This window comes from Peromyscus eremicus, chromosome 23 (assembly GCF_949786415.1).
Source record: "Peromyscus eremicus chromosome 23, PerEre_H2_v1, whole genome shotgun sequence".
NCBI lineage: Eukaryota > Metazoa > Chordata > Mammalia > Rodentia > Cricetidae > Peromyscus > Peromyscus eremicus.
The window spans coordinates 19,821,790-19,844,485 of NC_081438.1; the positions used below are offsets into that span (position 1 = coordinate 19,821,790).

At 43.2% G+C, this 22,696-nt stretch overlaps 1 protein-coding gene across 4 annotated transcripts in view; it reads left to right on the forward strand.

The window, feature by feature from the left end:
• Window positions 1-22,696, forward strand: part of LOC131898645 (protein-tyrosine sulfotransferase 1) — a 64,366-nt gene that overhangs the window by 7,920 nt on the left and 33,750 nt on the right. For 3 of the 4 annotated variants that reach the window (XM_059249848.1, XM_059249851.1, XM_059249850.1), the window contains exon 2: window positions 13,845-14,790. In XM_059249848.1, coding sequence (XP_059105831.1) covers window positions 13,946-14,790 — 845 coding nt within the window. In that variant the 5' untranslated portion in view covers window positions 13,845-13,945. Of the gene's footprint in view, window positions 1-5,475; window positions 5,605-13,844; window positions 14,791-22,696 lie in introns of those variants that run through there. The other variant, XM_059249849.1, reaches the window with a different exon arrangement.

Here is a 22,696-nt window from a genome sequence, read left to right on the forward strand (position 1 = left end):
AATTATTCTTAGAAATGTTCTTTTACTTTGGTGCTCCCTTCCAATGCCACAGTGCATGAACTTGACCTAGGTTCTGATGCTACATGCAGGTTCTTTAATGGCTGAATTATATGCACAGCCCACCTTGTTATTTCTTATATTAAACATAAGTGATCACAATAAAGGTAAGATTGTTTTATACATCAGTGGGAGTGGGAGTTGACACAGGCAAATGTAACAGACTAATAGATGAAGAGTGCATTAGTTGGGGGCCGGAGAGATGGCTCAGTGGTTAAGAGCACAGAGGATCTAAGTTCGATCCCAGCATTCATGGCAGGTGGCTCACAGTCACCTGTAACTCCAGCTCTAGGGGATCTCCAGTTGTTCTCCTAGTCTCTGTGGACACTGTACTTATGTGCACACACATATTCATATTTAAAAATAACAAAGTCCTATTTTCAAGGAGCTCATAGTTTTTTGGAAAAGCAGACAAATTAACCATGTAATGTAACAGAGTGACATAATCGATATTAGTACATGACACTAAGGAATTGAACTGAAAGGATGAGTCGGGGTTATACATAGACGTGGTGCCTTGTAATAGCAACTAGGAGATGCTTCTGACGTAGGCATGCAGCGTTGGGTGAGAGAAGGGGAGACCAGTGCTGGTGGTGAGAGGAGTTAGAGACCAAGGCAGATGCAGGCTGGGGCTGGATCCCAAAGAGCTTTCCTTACATTTCAGTTAGAGATTGTTTTCCGAGAGGAACTGCCCACTGAAAGGTTTTAAGTAGGGAATGTTGAGTGTATTTGCACATTGGGATAGTGAACGAACTGAGTGGAGAAAGTTAAAGCTCAGGCACGAGGCTGGGGATAATTGGTGTTTATATTTCATTCTGTGTGTGCACACATGTCACAGTGCAAATGTACAGAAGTCAGAGGACAGCTTGAGGGAGTTGCTTCTCTCCTTCCTTGGGATTGAATTCAGGTTGCCGGGCTTAGTGCAGTGTCTTTACCCACGGAGCCATCTTACTGGTCCTGCCATAAATTTTGTGGTTACTTTGTTGATTAAAAAAAAAGAAGAAGAAGAAATAGGCCAGATGGTGATTGAGCATGCTTTTAATCCCAGCAGTCAGAAGGCAGAGGCAGGGGATTTCTGAGTTTGAGACCAGCATGGTCTACAGGGTGAGTTTCAGGATAGCCAGGGCTGTTACACAGAGAACCCTTGTCTCAAAAAGAAGAAGATGATAGTGAACTACCAACAAGTAGGGCTAGAGAGATGGCTCAGCTGTTAAGAGCACTGGCTGCCCTTCCAGAGGACCTGGGTTCAATTCCCAGCACCTGCATGGTGGCTCACAGCTGTCTGTAAGCCTAGTTCTAGTTCTAGGGGGTCCAGCATTCTCTTCTAGCCTCCCTGGGCACCAAGGCATAAGTGGTACACAGACACGCCCATACACATAAAATCAAAATAATAAAAACCCTTAAAGGATAATGTTTATAATTGCAAAACCTTTTCATCGCTTTCAGATTACTTTGTTTCTGTTTACTTGTAGTTCTTTGTTTTACTTCTTGATTATTTTCTTGAATATTTGCTTCATTTGTCTCAGATGACTTTATAGGTATTTCAAGAAGATTTAGGAAATGACCCTTCACTCCTTTATCTCTTTTACCTGTGGGTTCTTGGTTTTATCCTTACCCAGTATTCACATATCTACAGCATACTGGATGATGATGGGTTTTTACAAAGATTGCAGTCTACTAGAGTAAACTAACCACATGCAGTGGTCTGTCTGAGTGGACACAAGATGTTTCACCCAGTAGTTTGAGGTTGCAGAAGGGGAAGTGGTTGATTTGGGGCTGGAGGATGGAAAAAGAGCACCTCGAGAAGACGTCCCCGAGGGATGGATAAAGGAAAAGGAGAACAACACCGGAGGCAAGCACAGGCGGTTGTTGACAAGCTGGAACTGGTGTGAGTAGTCCTGAGGGCAGGCTCCATGGCACCAGTCCTGCTTGGGAGGTAAAGGCACACAAGGACCAGTCCGTGTGGGCGCCCTGGAAGCTGCTCTTTAAAAAGGAGAACCCAGCAAGTGTGCTCCATTTCCTCTGCTCCCTGCTCCGTCCTTTCTTAATTTCCCCTCTGATTACTGTGAAAGAGTTTATCATTGCTCTTGTTTTGTGGATTAGAAAACTATGACTCAGTGCTTTATCTAAAGTCAGGTGACGAAGAAAGTCTTATTCAGACCAAGCTCAGTTCCCCCATCTCTAGTAACCAACTGGCTGTTAGACTATCTCGGTGCCCTCTTCTTGTCTACTTTTCCTTGTCTTGATTCAATCTAGAATTTACAGAGTTGATAGGAAGGCATAAGCTTGCACCACTGGGTGGCAAGTACCTTTACCCACTCCACTGAACCATTTCGCTGCCCCATTCTAGCTTCTTTTGACAAATGACATATGTATTCTAAAATGAATTGTTCTATTGAACCCTCAGATCCTTGCTAAGTTTCAGCAAGCCAGCTCACCAGTCTCCTGTTAGATGCTCTCCTCCACCCACCTGACCTCAGTGTTCTTTTGTCTGTTTGCTTGTTTTTGTTTTTCCAAGAGAGAGTTTCTCTGTGTAGCTCTGACTCTCCTGGAACTCTGTAGACCAGGATGGCCTTGAACTCAGAGATCCGCCTGCCTCTGCCTCCCAAGTGCTGAGGTTAAAGGCGTGTGCTAACACAGCCCGGCCCCTCCAATGTTCTTAACACAACTCCCAGACATTAGTTCATTTAACTTGAACTTTCAAAAGTGCTTGAGTGTTTAGCTTGTGCTCCCCGGCCCCTAAAATGTATCCTGGATGTTAGGGGCAGTTGTTAATGCCTGGCCAGCTCTCTGCTCATGACCATAGGGCCTATTGAAGTCTGCTGCCTCCAGTCAGGTCCATCCCATCCTTGGAGTTCCTTGTCTAGGGTTGAGGCCTCCTGAGCTTGCCTCCTTCCACATTAGCATATCCGTTGGTGTCTTCCTTGTTCACAGCATGGTTAGGCTCCTGTTGGTGCAATTTCATGGGTGGAGCTTCTCTTGCATTTCTAGGAGAGGGAATCTCACAGCACCTTCTTGTTCCTCTGGTCTTACAGTGTTTCTGCCCCCTCTTCTACACTTAATCCTTGAGCCTTAGGTTTAGGAGTTGTGTTGAAGATGGGAGATTTATTTATTTTTATGTTATCCATATGGGTGGTTTGCCTACATGTATGTCTGTGTATCACATGAGTGCCTGGTGCCCACTGAAGCCAGAAGAGGGGGTAGGTTCCCCAGGAACTGTAGTTATAGACGACAGTTATGAGATGCCATGTTCTGGGACTTGAAGAGTAGTCAGTGTTCTTAACTGCTGAGCCACACATTGCCCCCTCCCCCAATCAGCACAACAACTACAGAATCCATAGCAGGGTCAGCAAGATGGGTCAGTGGAGACACTTGACACCAACCAACTCCCTCAAGTTGCACAGTGTGGCATTTGAATTTCATTTTTTTATTATGTGTATGTGTATAGGAGAGGTGGGTGGGCTTGTGCCATGGCGTGCTTGTGGAGGTGAGAGGACAATTTAACCTGTAGGAGTTGGTTCTCTCTTATTTTAATGTGAGTTTGGGGGGTTGAAGTCAGGTCATCAGAGTGGCAGCAAGCACCTTTACTCAGGAAGTCACCTTGCTGGCTAATCATTACTGGTTTTATTTTTTCATTTCTTTATTTGAGTTCATTTTGCTTGCTTGTTTCTTTGTTTGTTTGAGATAGGGTCTCACTCTATAGCCTTGGCTGGCCTGGAGCTTGCTGTAGGGCCTCAAACCCAGAGAGATACACTTGCCTTGGCCTCCCGAGTGCTGTGGTTAAAGGTGTGCACTGCCACATCTGGCAGTGCTGTTTTAATATTTATTTTATGAGTTTGGTTTTTTTGTCTGTTTCCGTGTCTGTGTGCCACATGCATGCAGTGCCCCTGGAGGCCAGAAGAGGGGCGGGGTTCCCTGAGACTGGAGTTACAGACAGCTGTGAGCCACCATGTGGGTGCTGGGAATCAAACCTGGTTTCTCTGGAAGAGCAGCCAGTGCTCTTTACCTCTGAGCCATCCATCTTTCCAGCTCAATGCTGTTTTTAATTAGCAGAATGACTTTGGAAATTTTGCAAAGATTTTGGGGAGTGAGTGTAAATGCTTGCCCAGCATGTGAAGCCTTTCATTTGGTCTCCAACACTACATAAACAATGAAAGAGGAAGAAAGGGAAAGAGAAATTGTGACACTCTGAGTCTAGAAGCTTTCAGGTCTTTCTAAGCAGTCGATGTCATTTGGGCTGCAGAGACAGCACATGCTGCAGGGAGCACTTCTATTAATAGTGTTTGAAGTTATGTTTCTACAGAGTTTCTCTTCTTTCTCTTTCTCTTGACTAAAATTGAAACGAACCATCCTAGGGTTCTGTTCTGGTTCTGTTTGAAAAGACATGATGTAGCATTTAAGGTCCTGGGAAGAGGTCTCCCCGCCCCCCCCCCCCCGCCCCATCACACAGATGTCCATATACACTTGCATGTATGGAGTATTAGGATGTGTAAAGGAAATTGTCAGGTCAGTCTTTACTGTGCTTTTTTTTTTGATTGACTTAGCCTTTCACACACACACACACACACACACACACACACACACACACACTATATATATATATATAATCTTTCATCATACCCTCCCATTATCCTCTCTTAGTTCCTTCTCTGACCTTCCCAACAAGCCCTCCTACTTCCATGTCTTTTTTTCCATGTCTTTTTAAAAATGATTTATTTTTATTATTTTAATTATGTGTATGGACATGAGTGCAAATGCCCACAGAGGTCAGAGGTGTAAGATTCCCCTGGAGCTGGGGTTACAGGCAGTTGGAAGCTGCCTGATGGGGTTTCTGGAAGTCAAACTCAGGTCCTCAGGAAAAACAGTATGGACTTTTAACTGCTGCAAGCCACAGCAAAATGTAATGGAATTCAGCTACTATCACAAAAGTCAAGGACTTGTCCATAGGTCAAGCCATGGCTTAAGAAGTCTTGGTGATCTTTTAGCTTTTGTATATATATATATATATTAGCTGGTTCCTACAGTGATTTTTCTTGGAATGCTGTGTGTGCTTCCAAGAATTCCTAACGGTGTATTTATCTAAAATACCTATCAAGAAAAAAAAAAAAAAAGGCCAAATGAAACAACACCTCTCTCCTAGGTCAGGAGGATAGCTTTATTTCTTGTGCAGTTTAGGGTGAGACCCTCCTTCCTTACAGCCTTACTAATAGACTCCTAATTTCTTACCTAACCACTACTAGGAATATAGATTGAGCATATAAATTCCCTTCTTGATGTACTAACCAATCATTAGCTCTCTATTGGCCTCCTCCTTTACCACTCCCCTTTTTGGTTGTAAAAGAAAGCCTGGTGGTCACTCCCTGAGGAAAGTTCTTACCTGCCTTTATGACACCGTAAGAATTCAAGCCTGGTGACCTTGCTCTGTGAGAGGATTGCTATTGCTTGGGTTTATAACTGGATTCTTGAGAGACTTAGGGAGAACTGAGAGAATAAGGAGACTGAGAGGAGGAGAGAGAGAGTAAAAAAGACAACAGAAGAACTAGATGGGTAAGAACTAGAGAGGAACCAACTAGATGGGAAGAACTAGATTGAAGGGCTAAAAGAGGAACTAGAGGAACGAGATGGACAATGAGGAAGAGCCAGATGGGGAAGAACAAGATGAGAGAGGAGCTAAGATGGGAAGGAACTAGATGAACAAGAACCTAGATGAGGCAGAACTAAGATGAGAGAATTAGATAGAACTTAGAGGGGACAGAAGATAAATGTAGAGAGAATTAACAGAAAGGAACTAGGCTTGAGTACAGACTGAAGCTGTGTAGATAGGATTTTATCCCAGAGGGATAAAGTAGAGAGACAAAGAGCTTGGTGTACTTAGATTCATTTCCCAAAAATAGTTCTGTTGTTTGTCATTTCTCTTCTGAGTCCCTGGGAAGGCTGGTCCTTTAATATTATACAAGACTTAACCACTAAGGCATCTCTCCAGTCCCTGCCATGTCAGGTTTTTGTTTGTTTTTTTGTTTGTTGTTTTGGGGTGTGTGTGTGTGTGTGTGTGTGTGTGTGTGCAGGCCTGGACTCAATGGTGTCTTCCTCAGTCTCTCGCACTTTATTGAGGCAGGGTCTCTCACTGAACCATGACCTTACTGATTGAACTAGTCTTAACTGGCCAATTTGCCCTAGGGAACCCCTGTCTCTGTTTCCCAAGTGCTAAGATCACAGGTAGCTACCATGCCTGGCCACCTTTTTTGTGTGGACTCTAGGGATCTAAACTGTGGTTCTCACACTTGCCTGGCAAGGGTTTTACCCTTTGAACCATATCCCCAGCCGTGTGCTTTCTTAAAGGGCTATTAGCCAAGGCTTTGGAAGGAAGAACATCAAGGTGTAGGGACCTCAGGCTTGACCCTTTCTCTTATCTAGAGAAAGGTGCTACCAAATGGGTTCTTTTGGAAGCTTGCTGGAGATGCCGTAGACAGTGAGAGCTGGCTCTCTGCTCCACCTGCTGTGGTGGAGGTGAGGTGTAGACAAAGGCTTTGGGCTGTAGGGATTGAACATCTTTTGGAGTAAATGAAATATGTAAGGTGAAATGCAAAAGGACATTTGAAGATTTGGTTGGCTCTGGAGTAGTGCTGAGGAGAATCTACTGCCTGAGCCTCAGATTGTTCATCTGTGAAGTGGAGTGACCCTGAGGCCCCTTGTAGCAGGGCTGCAGTATGGACCTGTGGTCTTCCAGTTTGAGAAACATCCAAAGAGGAAGTCAAGCTTCATGAGTTAGTGAAAATGTGCAGAAGCCAAAGACCCCTTGTTGGATTTTTTTGGGTTTTTGTCTGGACAACATGCCCAAGGGATCCTTCTGTCCTAACTGAATTATGGGTTGATGGCCTGTTAGGTGTGCAGAAGTCACATGTAGGATCAGGAAGATCTGTGTCTGAGTATGTTGGAGAAACTGTTAGCACTCGTCAGTATGTTCAGAACTGGGAGTTGAGACGTTTTAGTAGAAAACTGGTAATGGTAGAAGATACTGCAGACATTAGCCTTGTTAACCTTTTCTTTTCTGAGCTAGAGTCTCTAACTCAGGATGGCCCCAATTCCATTTGTAGCTAAGAATGGCCTTGAAGCTAAGTATGGCTTTGAATTCCTCGTCTTCCTACCTCAGCCCTCTCAGTACTGGGATAGTAGACATGACCATCTTGTTAATTTTTTTTTTTTCTTTTTGATTTTTTGAGACAGGGTTTCTCTCTGTAGCCCTGGCTGTCCTGGAACTTTCTCTGTAGACCAGGCTGGCCTCCAGAGATCCATTTGTCTCTGCCTCTGAGTGCTGAGATTAAAGGCATGTGGTACCATGACCAGCTCACCTTGTTAATTTTTGGTAAGATATACTTTTTATTTCTTATTTTAGTGAGGTAGCTAGTCATTTGTTTTTGTTTTACAACTGAGTGGGTTTTTTCCCCCTCATGGATATAGAAGCCTCATGCATGCTGCACAAACACTACCACTGAGCTACATCCCCACCTTCAGTTGACTTTCACCTTGCTGATTTTGAAGGTAATTTTGAAAGACGTTGAGTCATCTGTTACCTATTGTATCCTGACAGTTGTCAAAAGTTAGCAAGTTAAATGTAATTGAACATATGAAGTGTAGGTTTTTATCAAAAAGCCTTGCTTGTTCAGAATAATTCTGGCTGGTTTTACTTCTCTGCTCTCCTATAGTATGCTTATACAAACCTAAAACAAATGGAGCGTGTTAGACAGCCACTCCTGTGATAATCCAAAGATAGAGCAACCATTATTAAAGCCCCTAAAATCAGCTCTGCTCTGTTTCATGGAGTCGAACGCCCTTTGCCCAGATTTCAATTATTTTGAAAATTTCATTAGTTTGTAAAATAGACATGACAGCTTTTTTCCCCAGGATCATTTCTCTGTCAATATCAGCAAAATTTATCATTCAACTTCGTTCATTACCACCGGACTCATGCCTGTAAGTACTGTTTGATCAGAAACATTATGTAGTGATTGGAAAATATAGGGCCATGGCCTCCGACTTAAATCCACCTTCTTGTTTTCCATGAAAAGCATTGTGTTTTCCCTCAAATTTCCCTTCATTGAAAAGAAAAAGTAGGAGCAAGAGAGATGCCTCAGAAGTTATGCTCTTGCATAACTTGCATTCTGCTCTGACACCCAGGTCAGGCAGCTCTCACAACTTCCTGTAACTGTAGTTCCAGAGGACCCAACACCCTCATCTAGACTCCTCCAGCACCTGCAATCATGTGTGTGCTTGTTTGCACACACACACAACACACACACACACACACACACACACACACACACACACACGCACACGCACACACGCACACACACACGCACACAGGCATACACAAAATTAATAATAATCTTTAAAAAAGAACCAAGCCAGGCAGTGGTGATACAGTGATGCATGCCTTAAATCCCAGAGTTTCATTAAAAGAAACCCTGTCGGCCGGGCGGTGGTGGCGCACGCCTTTAATCCCAGCACTCGGGAGGCAGAGCCAGGCGGATCTTTGTGAGTTCGAGGCCAGCCTGGGCTACCAAGTGAGTTCCAGGAAAGGCACAAAGCTACACAGAGAAACCCTGTCTCAAAAAACCAAAAAAAAAAAAAACCCTGTCTTGAAAAACCAAAAGGAAAAAGAAGAAGAAGAAGAAGAAGAAGAAGAAGAAGAAGAAGAAGAAGAAGAAGAAAAAGAAGAAGAAGAAGAAGAACTAAAACTTACATATAGAAAAACTGACCTTTTTTCTACACAGTTCTGTGACCTTTTTGTTTGTTTGAAATGCTCTCATGTAGGCAAGGCTGGTTTTCCTTCCTCCACCTCCTAAGTGCAGGGATCACAGGCATGTGCCACCACGCTGGATTTATGTGGTACTGGAGATGAGTCCCAGGGCTTCATGCATTCAGGCAAACACTCCCCTAGTTTTTGTCAGTCCAGTGCACATGTGGGCGCATGTGTGTTGAGAGGCCAGGTGACTACCTCCAAGTGTGTTGTTCTTCTGGTGCCATGCACTTTTTATTAGCCAAGCAGGTTAGACAGGTGGCCAGAGTCCTGCCTGCCTCCACTTCCCTTTGCTGAGATTGCACACACATGCCGTGTGCATGTGCACTGCTTTTTAAATTTATGTGTGCGTGTGTGCGCATGTGCAAATATAAACAAGTGTATATGGAGGTAAAAAATATTGGAAGTCAGTTCTCTGCTTCTACTGTGAGTTCGAGGAATTGAACTCAGGTTGTTAGGCTTGCACAGTAGATGCTTTTACCTGTTTACACACACACACACACACACACACACACACACACACACACACCTTAACATGGATTCTGAGGGTGGAAAAGTGGTGCTAGTGCCTTCAAGGCAAGCATTTTGCCCATTTAAATATCTCCTCAGCCCTCCATCTTTAAAAGCTTCCCCTTGAATGCCCTGTCATGGCACATGAATCCTGGATCACAGCCTCTTGCTAATTTCCAAATAAACTCATTGCTCTGGACAGTCGGTCTTTGTGTTAGCCATTTTAGGTTGGCGTCATTCTAATAGCTTTGTAGTCTGAAACTTCAAAGTGTGAGTCCTTCAGCTTTATTCTTTGTTGAGGTTGTTTTGGCTAGAATGAGGTTTTATTATGCTAAGTTTGATAAGTGACTCCTTGTTAGAATCAGTCACACTGAACTCTGCTGTACAATTTCACATCCCTTCCTTGCACTGTGAGGTTTGTAGTCCAGCCCCTGCCTGGTTTCCTCTCTTCTTCATTTGCCCCCTGTTCCCCACCTTGTAACTACACTGGCCTTTTCTTCCTGACAGCGCTGAAATGCCTTCTCAACATGGCCCTGGTGCTTGGCATGCCCTTCACCTCACACTGCCTCACTTCTACGCATTCTTCAAGTCTTAGCCCAAGTGCCACTTTGAAGGAAAGATTGGTTTGAGGGATGGCTTTAGTGATGTACTTGCCTAGCAAGCACGAGGATGTGAATTAGACCCCCAGAACTCATGTAAAACACTGAGTGTGGCGGTGCATGCCTGTAATCCCAGTGCTGGAAAGGTAGAGACAGGTTGAGCCTCAGGGCTCACTAGCCTGCCAGTATGACATCAATGGTGAATTCCAGGCCAGTGGAAATCCCTGTCTCAAGAGGTGGGTAGTGTTTCTGAGGATGACACCCAAGGTTGACATCTCACCTCTACCTACAGGCACACTCTCACATCTCACACACACACACTCAAGGACAAGCATTGAGTCGAGACATCTGGTGTCAACTGGTTGTTTGGCCCTTTGGTTCTTGGTTTTTTCTGGGTTTTGTTTTGTTTTGTTTTAATGTGCGTTGATGTTTGACCTGCGTGTCTGTGTGAGGGTGTCAGATGCACTTGAGTTACAGACAGGTGTCAGCTGCCATGTGGGTGCTGGGAATTGACCCGGGTCCTCTGGAAGAGCAACCAGTGCTCTTAACTACTGAGCCATCTCTCCAGCCCCCTCTTATATTCTTTTGATTTGATGTCCTCCTGAATTATTTCCTGCACGCTTAAAAGTGTCATGCTATGTCTTCTTTGGACCTGTTGTCATTTGGTCCCCCTTCTCCTTATAATACAGTTCTAATTTCATCAACCACAGTGTGACTGTTCTCCCGGCGGTGGTGGCGCACACCTTTTTTTAATCCCAGCACTCAAGAGCCAGAGGCAGGCAGATCTCTGTGAGTTCGAGGCCAGCCAGGGCTACAGAGTGAGTTCTAGGATAGGCTCCAAAACTACACAGGGAAACCCTGTCTCAGAAAACAAGCAAACAAAACAAAACAAAACAAAACAAAAAACCCAAAACAAACAAACAAAAAACCCAGAGTGTGACTGTTCTGGGGTTGGATCTCACTGGTTTCTGTTTCTTGGTCTTCTTGCTATTGCTTTTCTTCCCATAAGCTCCCTTTGAAATTGAAGTCCAGGATAATATCTTAAGTGTGCCTTCCATACAATGGATACCATTTTGTATTAAGACTTTTTGGAGCTGTATTGCTACCAGTTATCCTAATTAATGCTTTTCATTTGTAGTCTTTTTTATTAAGCCAATCTTAATCTCAACCGATTCTTCAGGATTCTTGATTGAAGTTCTGTGCAATGCCTGACAGAATAGTATGTGCTCAGCGACATCAAATGAATTAATATATGAATAAACAAAAACCAGATCTCAGTTGGTATCGCTCACTGAGACTATTAATACAATTTTAGTTATGTATTCATTTTTAGATAATGGCTGTATTGAGGTGTGATTTGTATGTCATAATAGTCACCCATTGTTAGAGTATAATTCAGTGATTTTTCTTAGATTATATAGTTGTGCCACTGTGACAACAGTTGAGGCAGATAATTTTCATCTACTGTGGAAAGTCCCACATTGCCCGTTGGCAGTTAAAGTCTTGATTCTGCAGTCTGTTCTCTCTCTGTGAGCTTGCCCATATGGATATGCTGTATATGTGTATGTGGTTGTTACTTTTTAGATCGTTAAATGGAAGCTATTATATATATACTGCTGGGTGGTGGTGGCGCATGACTTTAATCCTAGCACTCGGGAGGCAGAGGCAGGTGGATCTCTGTGAGTTTGAGGCCAGCCTGGTCTATAGAGGAAGTTCCAGGGCAGCAAGGGCTGTTACCCAGAGAAACCCTGTTTCAGAAACACACACACACACACACACACACACACACACACACACACACACTATTATGAATGGCTTAGACGTACCCCAACCCTATTTGTGTAAAGTATCTGTGCTCTTGTAATTGTTTTTCTAGCATGGTTTCTAGGAGTTGTCTCTGTCTGCCTAGCTCAGTACCCAGACGTCAGCTGGTGCTTGAATAGTGCTTGGATTAGACACCTACCTGAGCTCTTCCACCAGTAGATCTGGCCTTGAGCAGGGGAGCTGTCAAGTTCAGGCTGTTTGGACATCTATCTACTTGTTTCCTTTGCATTCCCTTCTTTTCTCTTTCCCATTCCCCCTTTTTCCCCTTTCCCTTCTTCTTTAATTTTTTTCAGACAAGGTATCACACTAGTCCATCCTGACCTATATATAGGTCAGTATATAGCCCAGGCTAGCACCAAACTCCCAGCATTCTACCTGCCTCCAATTTCTAAGTATTGGGATTATAAATCTGAGCCATACAAACTTCTCTGTTCCCGACTCTTGTGTGCCTGAGTTGCCCAGCTAGTACTGCAGCCTCAGCCTGCTAGAGTTGCTCACCTTCTCGTTCAACTTGACAGTGCACTTGGGCATGTATCTTGTTCACCCCCTCAAATTAGCAAGCTCCCATCCACTTCCGAGCAAAAGCTGGCAGTGCTAACTGTTTACGCTGCCCTGCTGCCCTTGGTACTTCCTGAGTTGGGAGATGGCGGAGTTACAGACTCTGGCTTGTTCTGACCAGCTTGTACAGTGTTTAGTTGTAAATGTTCTTAGGTTGTTCATTCCTTCGATTTCCAGAGCATTGAAAGGTCTAATTGCTTTATAATTGGTTGGGGTGGGGAATTGACTGCATTGTCACTAGGCCAGAGCTGAAGTCCTGACTCTCAGAATATATTCTCCTCCTCCTTCTTCTCCCCCTACCCCCTCCCCCTCCTCTCCCCCTCCTTCTCCTCTCCTCCTCCTCTCTTTCTAAGACTTATTTTTTTATTTTTATTTTATGTGTGTGGGTGTTTTGTCTATGTGTATGTATATGTATCACACGTGGGCCTGGCACCCATGGAAGCTGGGAGAGGGCATCAGATCCCCTGAAACTGGAGGTACAGATGAATATTAGCCACCATGTGGGTGCTGGGAATTGGACCCAGGTCCTCTGAAAGAGCAGCAAGTGCTGGGCCATCTCTCCAGCCCCTTAGAATATACTTTTTTCTCTAGTATATCCAATCATTTCTCCGTAATAGACTTTTTTTTTTTGACTGTTTTAGTTAGCATCCTGCTGGGAAATAGAGCCAGTAGGGTATGTTCAGGGAACACACACACACACACACACACACACACACACACACAACCAGGGGAAGGAAGGATGGAACAGCTAAAAGATTGATTTTAAGGAACTGGCTTAGTGATTATGAGACTACAAATTGAAATCCCTAGGACAGTTAGGCATATATGAGTTAGGCACTCTGGACTCCTAGTTAGGTAATTTGTCTTTTTAATAGAATGTGGAGCTAGTGATAGTGGTGTGTGTGTGTGTGTGTGTGTGTGTGTGTGTGTGTGTGTGTGTATGTGTGTGAAGCAATTTGAATACAAGTGATCAATATTAGATTGGACTCCCAACATTGAATACATGTCGGAATGAATTAAATATTTGCTAAATTTGCTGCTAAAAATAGTTTTGGTTTTTCTATTGTGAGCCAGGTGCACAGCTTCAGATTTGTGAAATCAAAAAAAGCTGTTTCTGATTATAAGCATTTGTTTGTTGGAGGAGGTGGGGCTCTCTTCTAGAGGTTGGACCTGGGTCTTCATGCTAGGCAAGCACTCTGCCATTTAGCTGTATTCCCAGCATCCTTTTCTTTTGAGACAGGATCTTATGAAGTTGCCTACACTGGCCTCGAACGTACTCTGTACTTAGGCTGGCCTTAACGCAGTCTGCTTACCTCAGCCTCCTGAGTAGCCAGGTTGTAGGCCTGCACCACAGTGCTTCACCACCTCGTTTGTGCCCACATTTGTGGATCTTATGTTCTTAGGATAGTAAAGCATCCAGATTGCTTCTGCTGCTTTCTGTCTAAAACTGGTTTGTAAACATCATAATGTGATGGTAATCTTTGTTTTTTTCTTACCAGATGCTGACCATCTTTCTGAAATAGAATCTCCATGGCCTGAACATTTCTTGACAATCATTTTGAGCAAGTTATACGTTTAATAAGAAGATAACCACATCAAGATGGTGGGAAAGCTGAAGCAGAACTTACTTTTGGCATGTCTGGTGATTAGTTCTGTGACAGTGTTTTACCTGGGCCAGCATGCCATGGAGTGCCATCACCGAATAGAGGAACGTAGCCAGCCAGCTAGACTGGAGAACCCCAAGACAACTGTGGGAACTGGCCTGGACATCAAATCCAACAAAACACTCACTTATCACAAAGATATGCCTTTAATATTTATCGGAGGTGTGCCTCGGAGTGGAACCACGCTCATGAGGGCTATGCTGGATGCACATCCTGACATCCGTTGTGGAGAGGAAACCAGGGTCATCCCTCGAATCCTTGCCTTGAAGCAGATGTGGTCCCGGTCCAGTAAAGAGAAGATCCGCCTGGATGAGGCTGGTGTCACTGATGAAGTGCTGGATTCTGCCATGCAAGCCTTCCTTCTGGAGGTCATTGTTAAACACGGGGAGCCAGCACCTTATTTATGTAACAAAGATCCTTTTGCCCTGAAATCCTTGACTTACCTTGCTAGGTTATTTCCCAATGCCAAATTTCTCCTGATGGTCCGAGATGGCCGGGCATCAGTACATTCAATGATTTCTCGAAGGGTTACCATAGCTGGATTTGACCTGAACAGCTACAGGGACTGTTTGACCAAGTGGAATCGGGCCATAGAAACCATGTACAACCAGTGTATGGAGGTTGGTTATAAAAAGTGCATGTTGGTTCACTATGAACAGCTTGTCTTACACCCTGAACGGTGGATGAGAACACTCTTAAAGTTCCTCCATATTCCATGGAACCATTCAGTTTTGCACCATGAAGAAATGATCGGGAAAGCTGGGGGAGTGTCTCTGTCAAAGTGAGTAAACGCAGTGTTTCTTCTTCTTTTTTAACCCTTTATTCAACTGATAAAGGTATGGAAGCATGCCACTTACATTGGCTCAGGCCAGCATTCGAGAGGCAGAGGCAAGCTTCTGTGAGTTTGAGGCCAGCCAGGTCTAGGAAGTGTTGCGTACCAGTCATGTCCATAGAGAGACCCTGTCTCAAGAAAGAAAAGATATACACAAGTGTATGTTTGTGTTTGTTTTTCATTGGTGAGGTTTCTTTGGTTCATTTGCTACCAGTTTATTTTCTGTCCTTCCATTTTGATCATATCTAGTGATTTGTGTGTGTTTGATCAGTCCAAACCCAAGTTAAATGCAGTGAAAAGCTTTTTCACTGACCTCAGGCTTCAGTGTCCATCATTCCCGTTCAGTGGCTTCTGATTCCCAGGTAGTTCTGCAAATAAGAATAATTGACTTTTTTTTGTAGCTTGTATCAGGAAGTACATCTACCTCGTGTGTAAGCACTTAGTGAATTAAAAGCATTTAGATTTTTTTCTTGTCCCTCTTTCCTTCTGTTTCTCTTTCTTTCTTTCCTTCCTTCTTTGCTTTTTTTTTTTTTTTGAGACAGGCTCTCATATTCCTCAGGCTAGCTTCAGACTCTATTGCAACGTTTTCCTCTACTAATTAATCCCACTTTTTTTTTTAAAACCAATACATAATACTTATCTTTCAAATTTTGATTTGATGATGGGCATGGTGGCATATACCTTGAATCTCAGAGCTCAGGGGACAGAGGCAGATGGATCGCTATGAGTTAGGGGCCAGCCTTATCTACAGTAGTGAGTTCCAGGACAGCCAGTTGACACTGTTCAGTTGAGATCCTGTTTCAAACAAAACAAAGCAAACTCCCCAAAAACCCTATCAAAATTTTGTTTGAGGGTTTTTTTTTTTTTTTTGCTTATGTTGTTGCTTGGATAACTATTTAATAAAAATCTATGGAACTAGCTTTTTTTTTTTTTTTTTTTTTTTTTTTTTTTGGTTTTTTTGAGACAGGGTTTCTCTGTGTAGCTTTGTGCCTTTCCTGGAACTCACATGGTAGCTCAGGCTGGCCTCGAACTCACAGAGATCGGCCTGGCTCTGCCTCCCGAGTGCTGGGATTAAAGGCGTGCGCCACCACCGCCCGGTGGAACTAGCTTTTAAATGTGTTTCATAATTCTAAATTTATTTCAGTTTTGTTTGATTATTTTCCTCATTATTCATTATGTTTTTCTGCTCATTTGTGTGGCAGACATTATGAATATATTACTATTTTGGGTCTTGGATATTTTTGTACTTTCTATAAATACTCTAAAAATATTGAGCTTTTTCTGAAGTTCATTTAAATAACTTGGCCAGTTTGAATGTTTAGAATTTTGTGTCTATGAATTGTTTGGTGAGTCAAAGAACTGCTTACTTTATGCTTTGTATGAGTAAGGTCTTCCTGAGTACTGTCTACTGGGCAGAGTTTTCCCACCTGGATGGTAGATCAGGTCTTGTTCTGTTTCTATATAAGGGCTGGACACAATTCCCTATGCATTGTTTTAGATGTTTTTTTCCCCTTATCACTGCTCAGAAATCCCTGTGTCAGTTTTGTCTCTGTCCTGAAAGCTCTAGCCACTCTCCTTTCTTTGGACTTTGTACTCCATTTTTTTTTTTTTTTTTAGTGTCTACTGACCCAACCTTCATAGTGGAACATGTACTATGTAGCCCAGATTGGCTTTGAACTCCTTATATAGTTGTATCAGTCAGGGTTCTGTAGAGTAACGGAACGTATAGAATGAATATATATATATATATAAACATATTTAAGTATTTATATGAATATATATATGTATATATGATTTATTGGAATGACTTAAATACAGGCTGCAGTTCAACTAATCCAACAATGACTGGCTGTGAATGGATAGTCCAAGAATCCAATAGTTTCTCAGTCCACAAGACTGGACATTTCAGCTGGTCTTCAGTGTAGGCTGGACTCCCAAAGAAGTAGGCACCAATGCGAGTGAAGGAGTGGATGTGCTAACAAGGCAAGGGCAAGCTGGCAGAGAGCAAAAGTTTCCTTCTATGTTCTTATATAGGCTTCTAACAGAAGGTAGGACCCAGATTAAAGATGAGTCTTCCCACCTCAAGATCTGGATCAAAGGCGTGTGTCTTCCTGTCTCAGAGGTTCAGACTAGAAGTGGATTTACCCATTTCAAACCAAGCAAACGATCTCTCACAGGTTGCCTCCATTTCTGGATTGCAGTTCACTCCAGATGTAGTCAGGTTGACAACCAAGAATAGCCCTCACAGTAGTCGAGGATGGTCTTGGATTTCTGACCCTCCTACTTGTATTTCTGGACTGTTGGGATTCAGGCATGTGCCACCAGTCCCATGTCTTCTTCCTGTCATGTGGTAATACGTTCTGCTTCATGTAGTTGTGACTTTCCTGTTCTGAGTGCTCAATTTTCTGCTGTCTCTGTAACATAATCATGTTACTTTTCAGTATGCATTCCTGATGTGTAGAGCCTGAAGAAAACCTAAGGCTATTTTTTTTTCTAAACCATTGCATCTCAGACATCTTGGATGCTGTGTTAATCACAGCTGGACTCCATGTCACAGTTACTGCAGTTTCCTTTGAAATCCTTTATCTTTTATCACATTATTTGAGGGCAAACTTTTCTTGGTATTGTTTTCTCTTAGCTACACAACATTGCAAATCCATGTTAAGTGCTTGATACATTGATTTAATAGGAATTGAGGAAAGAGGCATCTTCAGATGGTTTTCAATGTTTTGCTGGGGTCTGAAGTGATGGTTCAGTAGTTAAAGAATACTTGCTGTGCCTGCAGGGAACCCAAGTTCAGTTCCCAGCACTCACATTGAGTGATTCCTAGTTTCAGGGGCTCTGATGCTCTCTTCACCCTCCACTGACAGCTGCACACATGTGGAGGAGGTACACATATACAATACCCAGGTACACAATACAATACAATACAATAAATAAATAAATATCTATAGATCTTCAAAATAAGACCGTAATGAGGCTGGAGAGATGGCTCATCAGTTAAGAGTACTAGCTGCTCTTGCAAGAGAACTCAGGGTCAATTCCCAGCACTCCCATGACAGCTTACAACAGTATGTAATTCCAAATCCAGGGAGATCCAAAGCCCTCTTCTGGCCTCTGTGCATATCAGGCACACACATGGTTCACATACATACACGTAGGCAAAACATTTGTATACATAAACTAGAAATGAATCAATCTTAAAATGTTTTCTGGGGATCAGTGAGTTAGCTCAGCAGATGAGGGTGCTTTCCGTACCCATATGGTGGAAAGAGAGAACCAGTTCTTCCCAGTCCTCTCACCTCCATAGTCCTCACTGCATGGTCACCTCTAAAAACATAAAAAATTATTATTTCAAAATAATAGGGGTTGGGGATTTAGCTCAGTGGCAGAGCGCTTGCCTAGCAAGCGCAAGGCCCTGGGTTCGGTCCTCAGCTGCAGGAAAAAAAAAGAAAAGAAAAGAAAAGATCAAAATAATAATAACTTATTTTGAAAATGTTTTCCTAGGCAGGTGAGATGACTGAATGGCTAAAAGTCAGTCTTGCCTTCAAGACTGATGACCTGAGTGTGAGTCTAACCGGAGCCCAACTGGTTGAAGAAGAGTGACTCATTACAAGTTGTCCTCTGATCTTCATATTGCAACATACACACGTGTGTGTGTGTGTGTGTGTGTGTGTGTAATAATTAAAAATAAAATATTTTGCTGTTTTAGGGTGACATCAGAAAAAAAAATGGTTCAGGAAAGAGCTGTGGGATTTTCTTCTTCTGTAAGAGCAATACATACCCCACGTGCAAACACAACCCACAGGAAAATAACCAAACCTGTCAGAATCAAGTTTTTTGGAAATCTAGAAATTAGTCAAAAGCTCAAAACATCTAGGCACTAGAGAGATGGCTCATCAGATAAGAGCACTTGTTGCTCTTGCAGAGGTCTTGGGTTTGGTTCTCAGCACTCCAAGCCTCTGATAACCGTCTGTCACTTTGGTTACAGAATCCACCACTCTTCTGGCTGCAGCAGGCACTGCATGCCTGTGATGCACAGACATACAAGCAGGCAACACTCATACATGTAAAATACAAATCTGCTAAAAAGCATCTTGGGGAGTACTTATTCATAAAATACCTGAATTTCAGTGGGAAGGTTGATTTTTGTGGTGTTTTATTTACCCCAGCTCTGCTTGTCAGATCAGCTGGACTGAATGGACAACCTGGATTATTGGTACTGGTTTTCTTTTTTGGTAGTTCCTTGGAAAGCCAGTTTAAAAGTCTCTTTATAGCTGGGTGAAGGTGGCATACACCTTTAGTCCCAGCACTGGGGAGGCAGAGGCAGGTGGATCTCTGTGAGTTCCAGGCCAGCCTGGTCTGTGAGGGAGTTCCAGGACAGGCTCCAAAGCTATACAGTGAAACCCTGTCTCGAAAACCAAAAACCAAACCAAACCAAATCAAGTCTCTTTATTCCTTCTGACCCAGAACTGTTTCACCACTGAAGCTGCTGAGAATGTGGAGGCCTATTACCACCAGAAACATTTATGGGGTTTGGTCGTGCTGCCTGAGTCAGTAGATAGCAATGTAGACAAACACCAGAAACCCTGAAAACATATAAGGACTCTGACATGCTTCTGCAAGCACAGATGGCCAAGGTCCTGGACATGTGTGCATGCCTGGGGAGGCCTTCTGGCTGATCTCAAGGCTCCACAGCAGCAGGAAACAAAGGCAAAGGCAGACTTATAAAACAGCTGGCTGAATGCTGTGCCCTAAACACACATGGAGCACTTGTGGCTTTAGGCATATAAGAAGCTTTTTGTAGCCGGGCAGTGGTGACACATGCCTTTAAGCACAGTACTCATGAGGCAGAGGCAAGTGGATCTGAATTCAAGGCCAACCTGGTCTACAGAGTGAGTTCCAGGACAGCCAGGGCTACACAGAGAAACCCTCTCTCAAAAAACAAAACAAAAAAAAAACCAAAATAAACAAAAAAGAAACTCTGTGTGGTTGTTGGCTGACCACCAGCTTGACAAACAGACTTCAGTACCACATAACAAAAAAGAGATAGAGAGGGCTGGAGAGATGGCTCAGAGGTTAAGAGCACTGACTGCTTTTTCCAGAGGTCTTGAGTTCAAATCCCAGCAACCACATGGTGGCTCACAACCATCCATAATGAGATCTGGTGCCCTCTTCTGGTATACAGACATACATACAAACAGAACACTGTATACATAATAAATAAATAAATTAACTTAAAAAAAAAAAAAAGGTATGCACCACACCAGGCATCTGTGTGCATCTTTTAAAAAAAAAAAAAAAAAAAAAAAAAAAAAGAGATAGAGACTTTGTAGAGTCAGTTCTGAAGAAAATTATAAACTAAGCAACAACTAGGGCAAACTGTGTGTGTTCATTCGTGTGGGGTACACCTATATGCTAATGACCACACATTGTGTATGTGTGCAGGTGGAGGCCAGAAGTCAACCTTGGGTGTTTTTTCTCAAGTGCTATCCAGCTTGTTTTTTGAGACAGCGTCTCTCATTGGTCTGGAATTCGCTGATTAAGCCCCAGGGATCTCTGCCTGTCTCTACTGCTCCAGCACTAGGATTATAAGCATGTGCATTTTGCATATGTTCTGAGGACCAACACTTGCAGAGCAAACGCTTTACGGATGGTGCCATGTCCCAGGTCCTAAATGATATATTTTTTAATTAAAAACAAGCCAGAAGCAGGTAGATCTCTGTCCTTTCAAGGCCTGTCTTATCTAGATAGTGAGTTCCAGGACAGGGTTACACAGAGAGAAACCCTGTCTCAAACAACAATAAAACAATACACAAACAAAAAAGCCAAAAAAACGTCAACCCAAATCTAATTATGAGTCTGTTGGTTCCTGTGGTGCTTAGTTGGGACTTTTTGTTTTCTTTTGTTTTTGTTTTTGTCAGCTTGACACAAGCCAGGGTCATTTTGGGAAGAGGGACCTTCAGTTGAGAAAATTCCTCCAGGGGCTCTGTAGAGATAACTTAACAGTTAAGAGCAGTTACTGCTCTTGAAGCATCTGGATTCAGTCCCCAGCACCCACACAGTGGTTTATAACAATCTGCAACTCCAGCTCAAGGGATCAAATACCTTCTGATTTCCACAGGCACTGAACACATGTGGTGCACACATACGTGCAGGCAAAACAGTAACACACACAAAATAAAATGAGTAATTCTGAGAAATAAAGAGAAACATTTCTTTTGTTTTCCTGTAGGCAAGTGTGTGGGACTACTAATTATTGTGGGAGGGCCCAGCCCACTGTGGGCAGTACCACCCCTGTGCAAGCAATCCTTGGTTCTGTAAGAAAGCAAGCTGGACAAGCATGAAGAGAGCAGTCCAGGAAACAGTGGCCTTCCCTGGTCTCTGCTTCAGTTCATGCCTCCTCCAGGTTCCTGCCCTGACTTCCCAGGATGGACTGTGATTGGGATGTGTAAGCCAAATACATCCTTTCCTCCCCAAGTTACTTTTGGTCATGGTGTTTAATCACAGCAACAGAGAGCAAATCAAGACAGTTCACATACTGGATTTGAGTTAGCGTTTTAGTACTTGGCCCTGTGTTACTCCTGAAGTCCAGGACTAATTGGAAGTCCAGCATAATTGGAAGCAGCCTTTCACCAAGCTGGTTGTTACTTCATGCTGGAGGGCCCAAGCAGAATGTGTTAGTGAGGGAACATTTGAGAAACGGGATGCAGTGTTTTTACAACCACATTGGGAAATTTAAAAAAAAAAAAAATGAAATGAGATTTGCTGTTTGCAAAGAATGCAGGGCTGGCTGGCCACACACCAAGATGTTGCTCCACAGAGAAAATAAGACAACCAGGGAGGAACTGCAGCACAACTGCTTTGTCCCCACACAAAAGAATAAAGGCTGAGGCATGGCCAGCATGTGGGGGAGCTGCAGAGTAGACTAAAGGGAGGCCTTTTTCTCCTTACTCTTGTGTTAACTGTTATTGTAAACTGAGAAATGCTCATTGTTTCTGAAGAATAGAAACAGATTTCCCCAGTTTCTTTTATTCAGTAGATGAGGAGAAATAATCGGATATAAAGTATTTAAAGCAGTCATGAAAGTGCATGTTTATTAATTTCATTCTTGAGACAATCACTGATTTTACAAGATGGATGTTGAACTTAAACAGGTTGATTAGCATCGAAGAAATTAAAGATGGTGAAGAGATGTCATTTATAAGGTGATCACAACTAGATTATTTCCATCCATTAGAGAACAAATAGTCTGTTACATAAATCATTTGAGAGAGAGAGAGAGAGAGAGAGAGAGAGAGAGGGAGGAGAGAGAAGCAAGCATTGTGGCTGACACCTGTAGTCCCAGCACTGGAGCTAGAGACAGGGGGATGAGGAGTTGAAGGCTAGCTAGGGTCTGATCTATGGAGAATTGGAGACTGTCTCAGTCAGGGTTACTATTGCTGTGATGAAACACCATGACCAAAAGCAAGTTGGGGAGAAAAGGGTTTTCAGCTTACAGTCCCATGTCACTGTGCATCTTTGAAGGAGGGCAGGACAGGAACCTGGAGGCAGGAGCTGATGCAGAGGCCATGGAGGGGTGCTACTTACTGACTTGCTCCTCATGGCTTGTTCAACCTGCTTACTTATAGCACCCAGGACCACCAGCCCAGGGATGGCACCACCCTCAATGGGCAGTGTGTAGCCTTGACTGACCTGGAACTAGACCTAGCCAGCCTCAAACTTACGGAGTTTACACTTCCTGAGTGCTGGATATTTTCATTTTTTATGTGTTTGTATGTCTGTGTGTGCGTGCCATGTCTCTGTAGGCCTATGAAAACCAGGAAAGGTTGTTGGAGTGCCTAAAGAAGTGTTT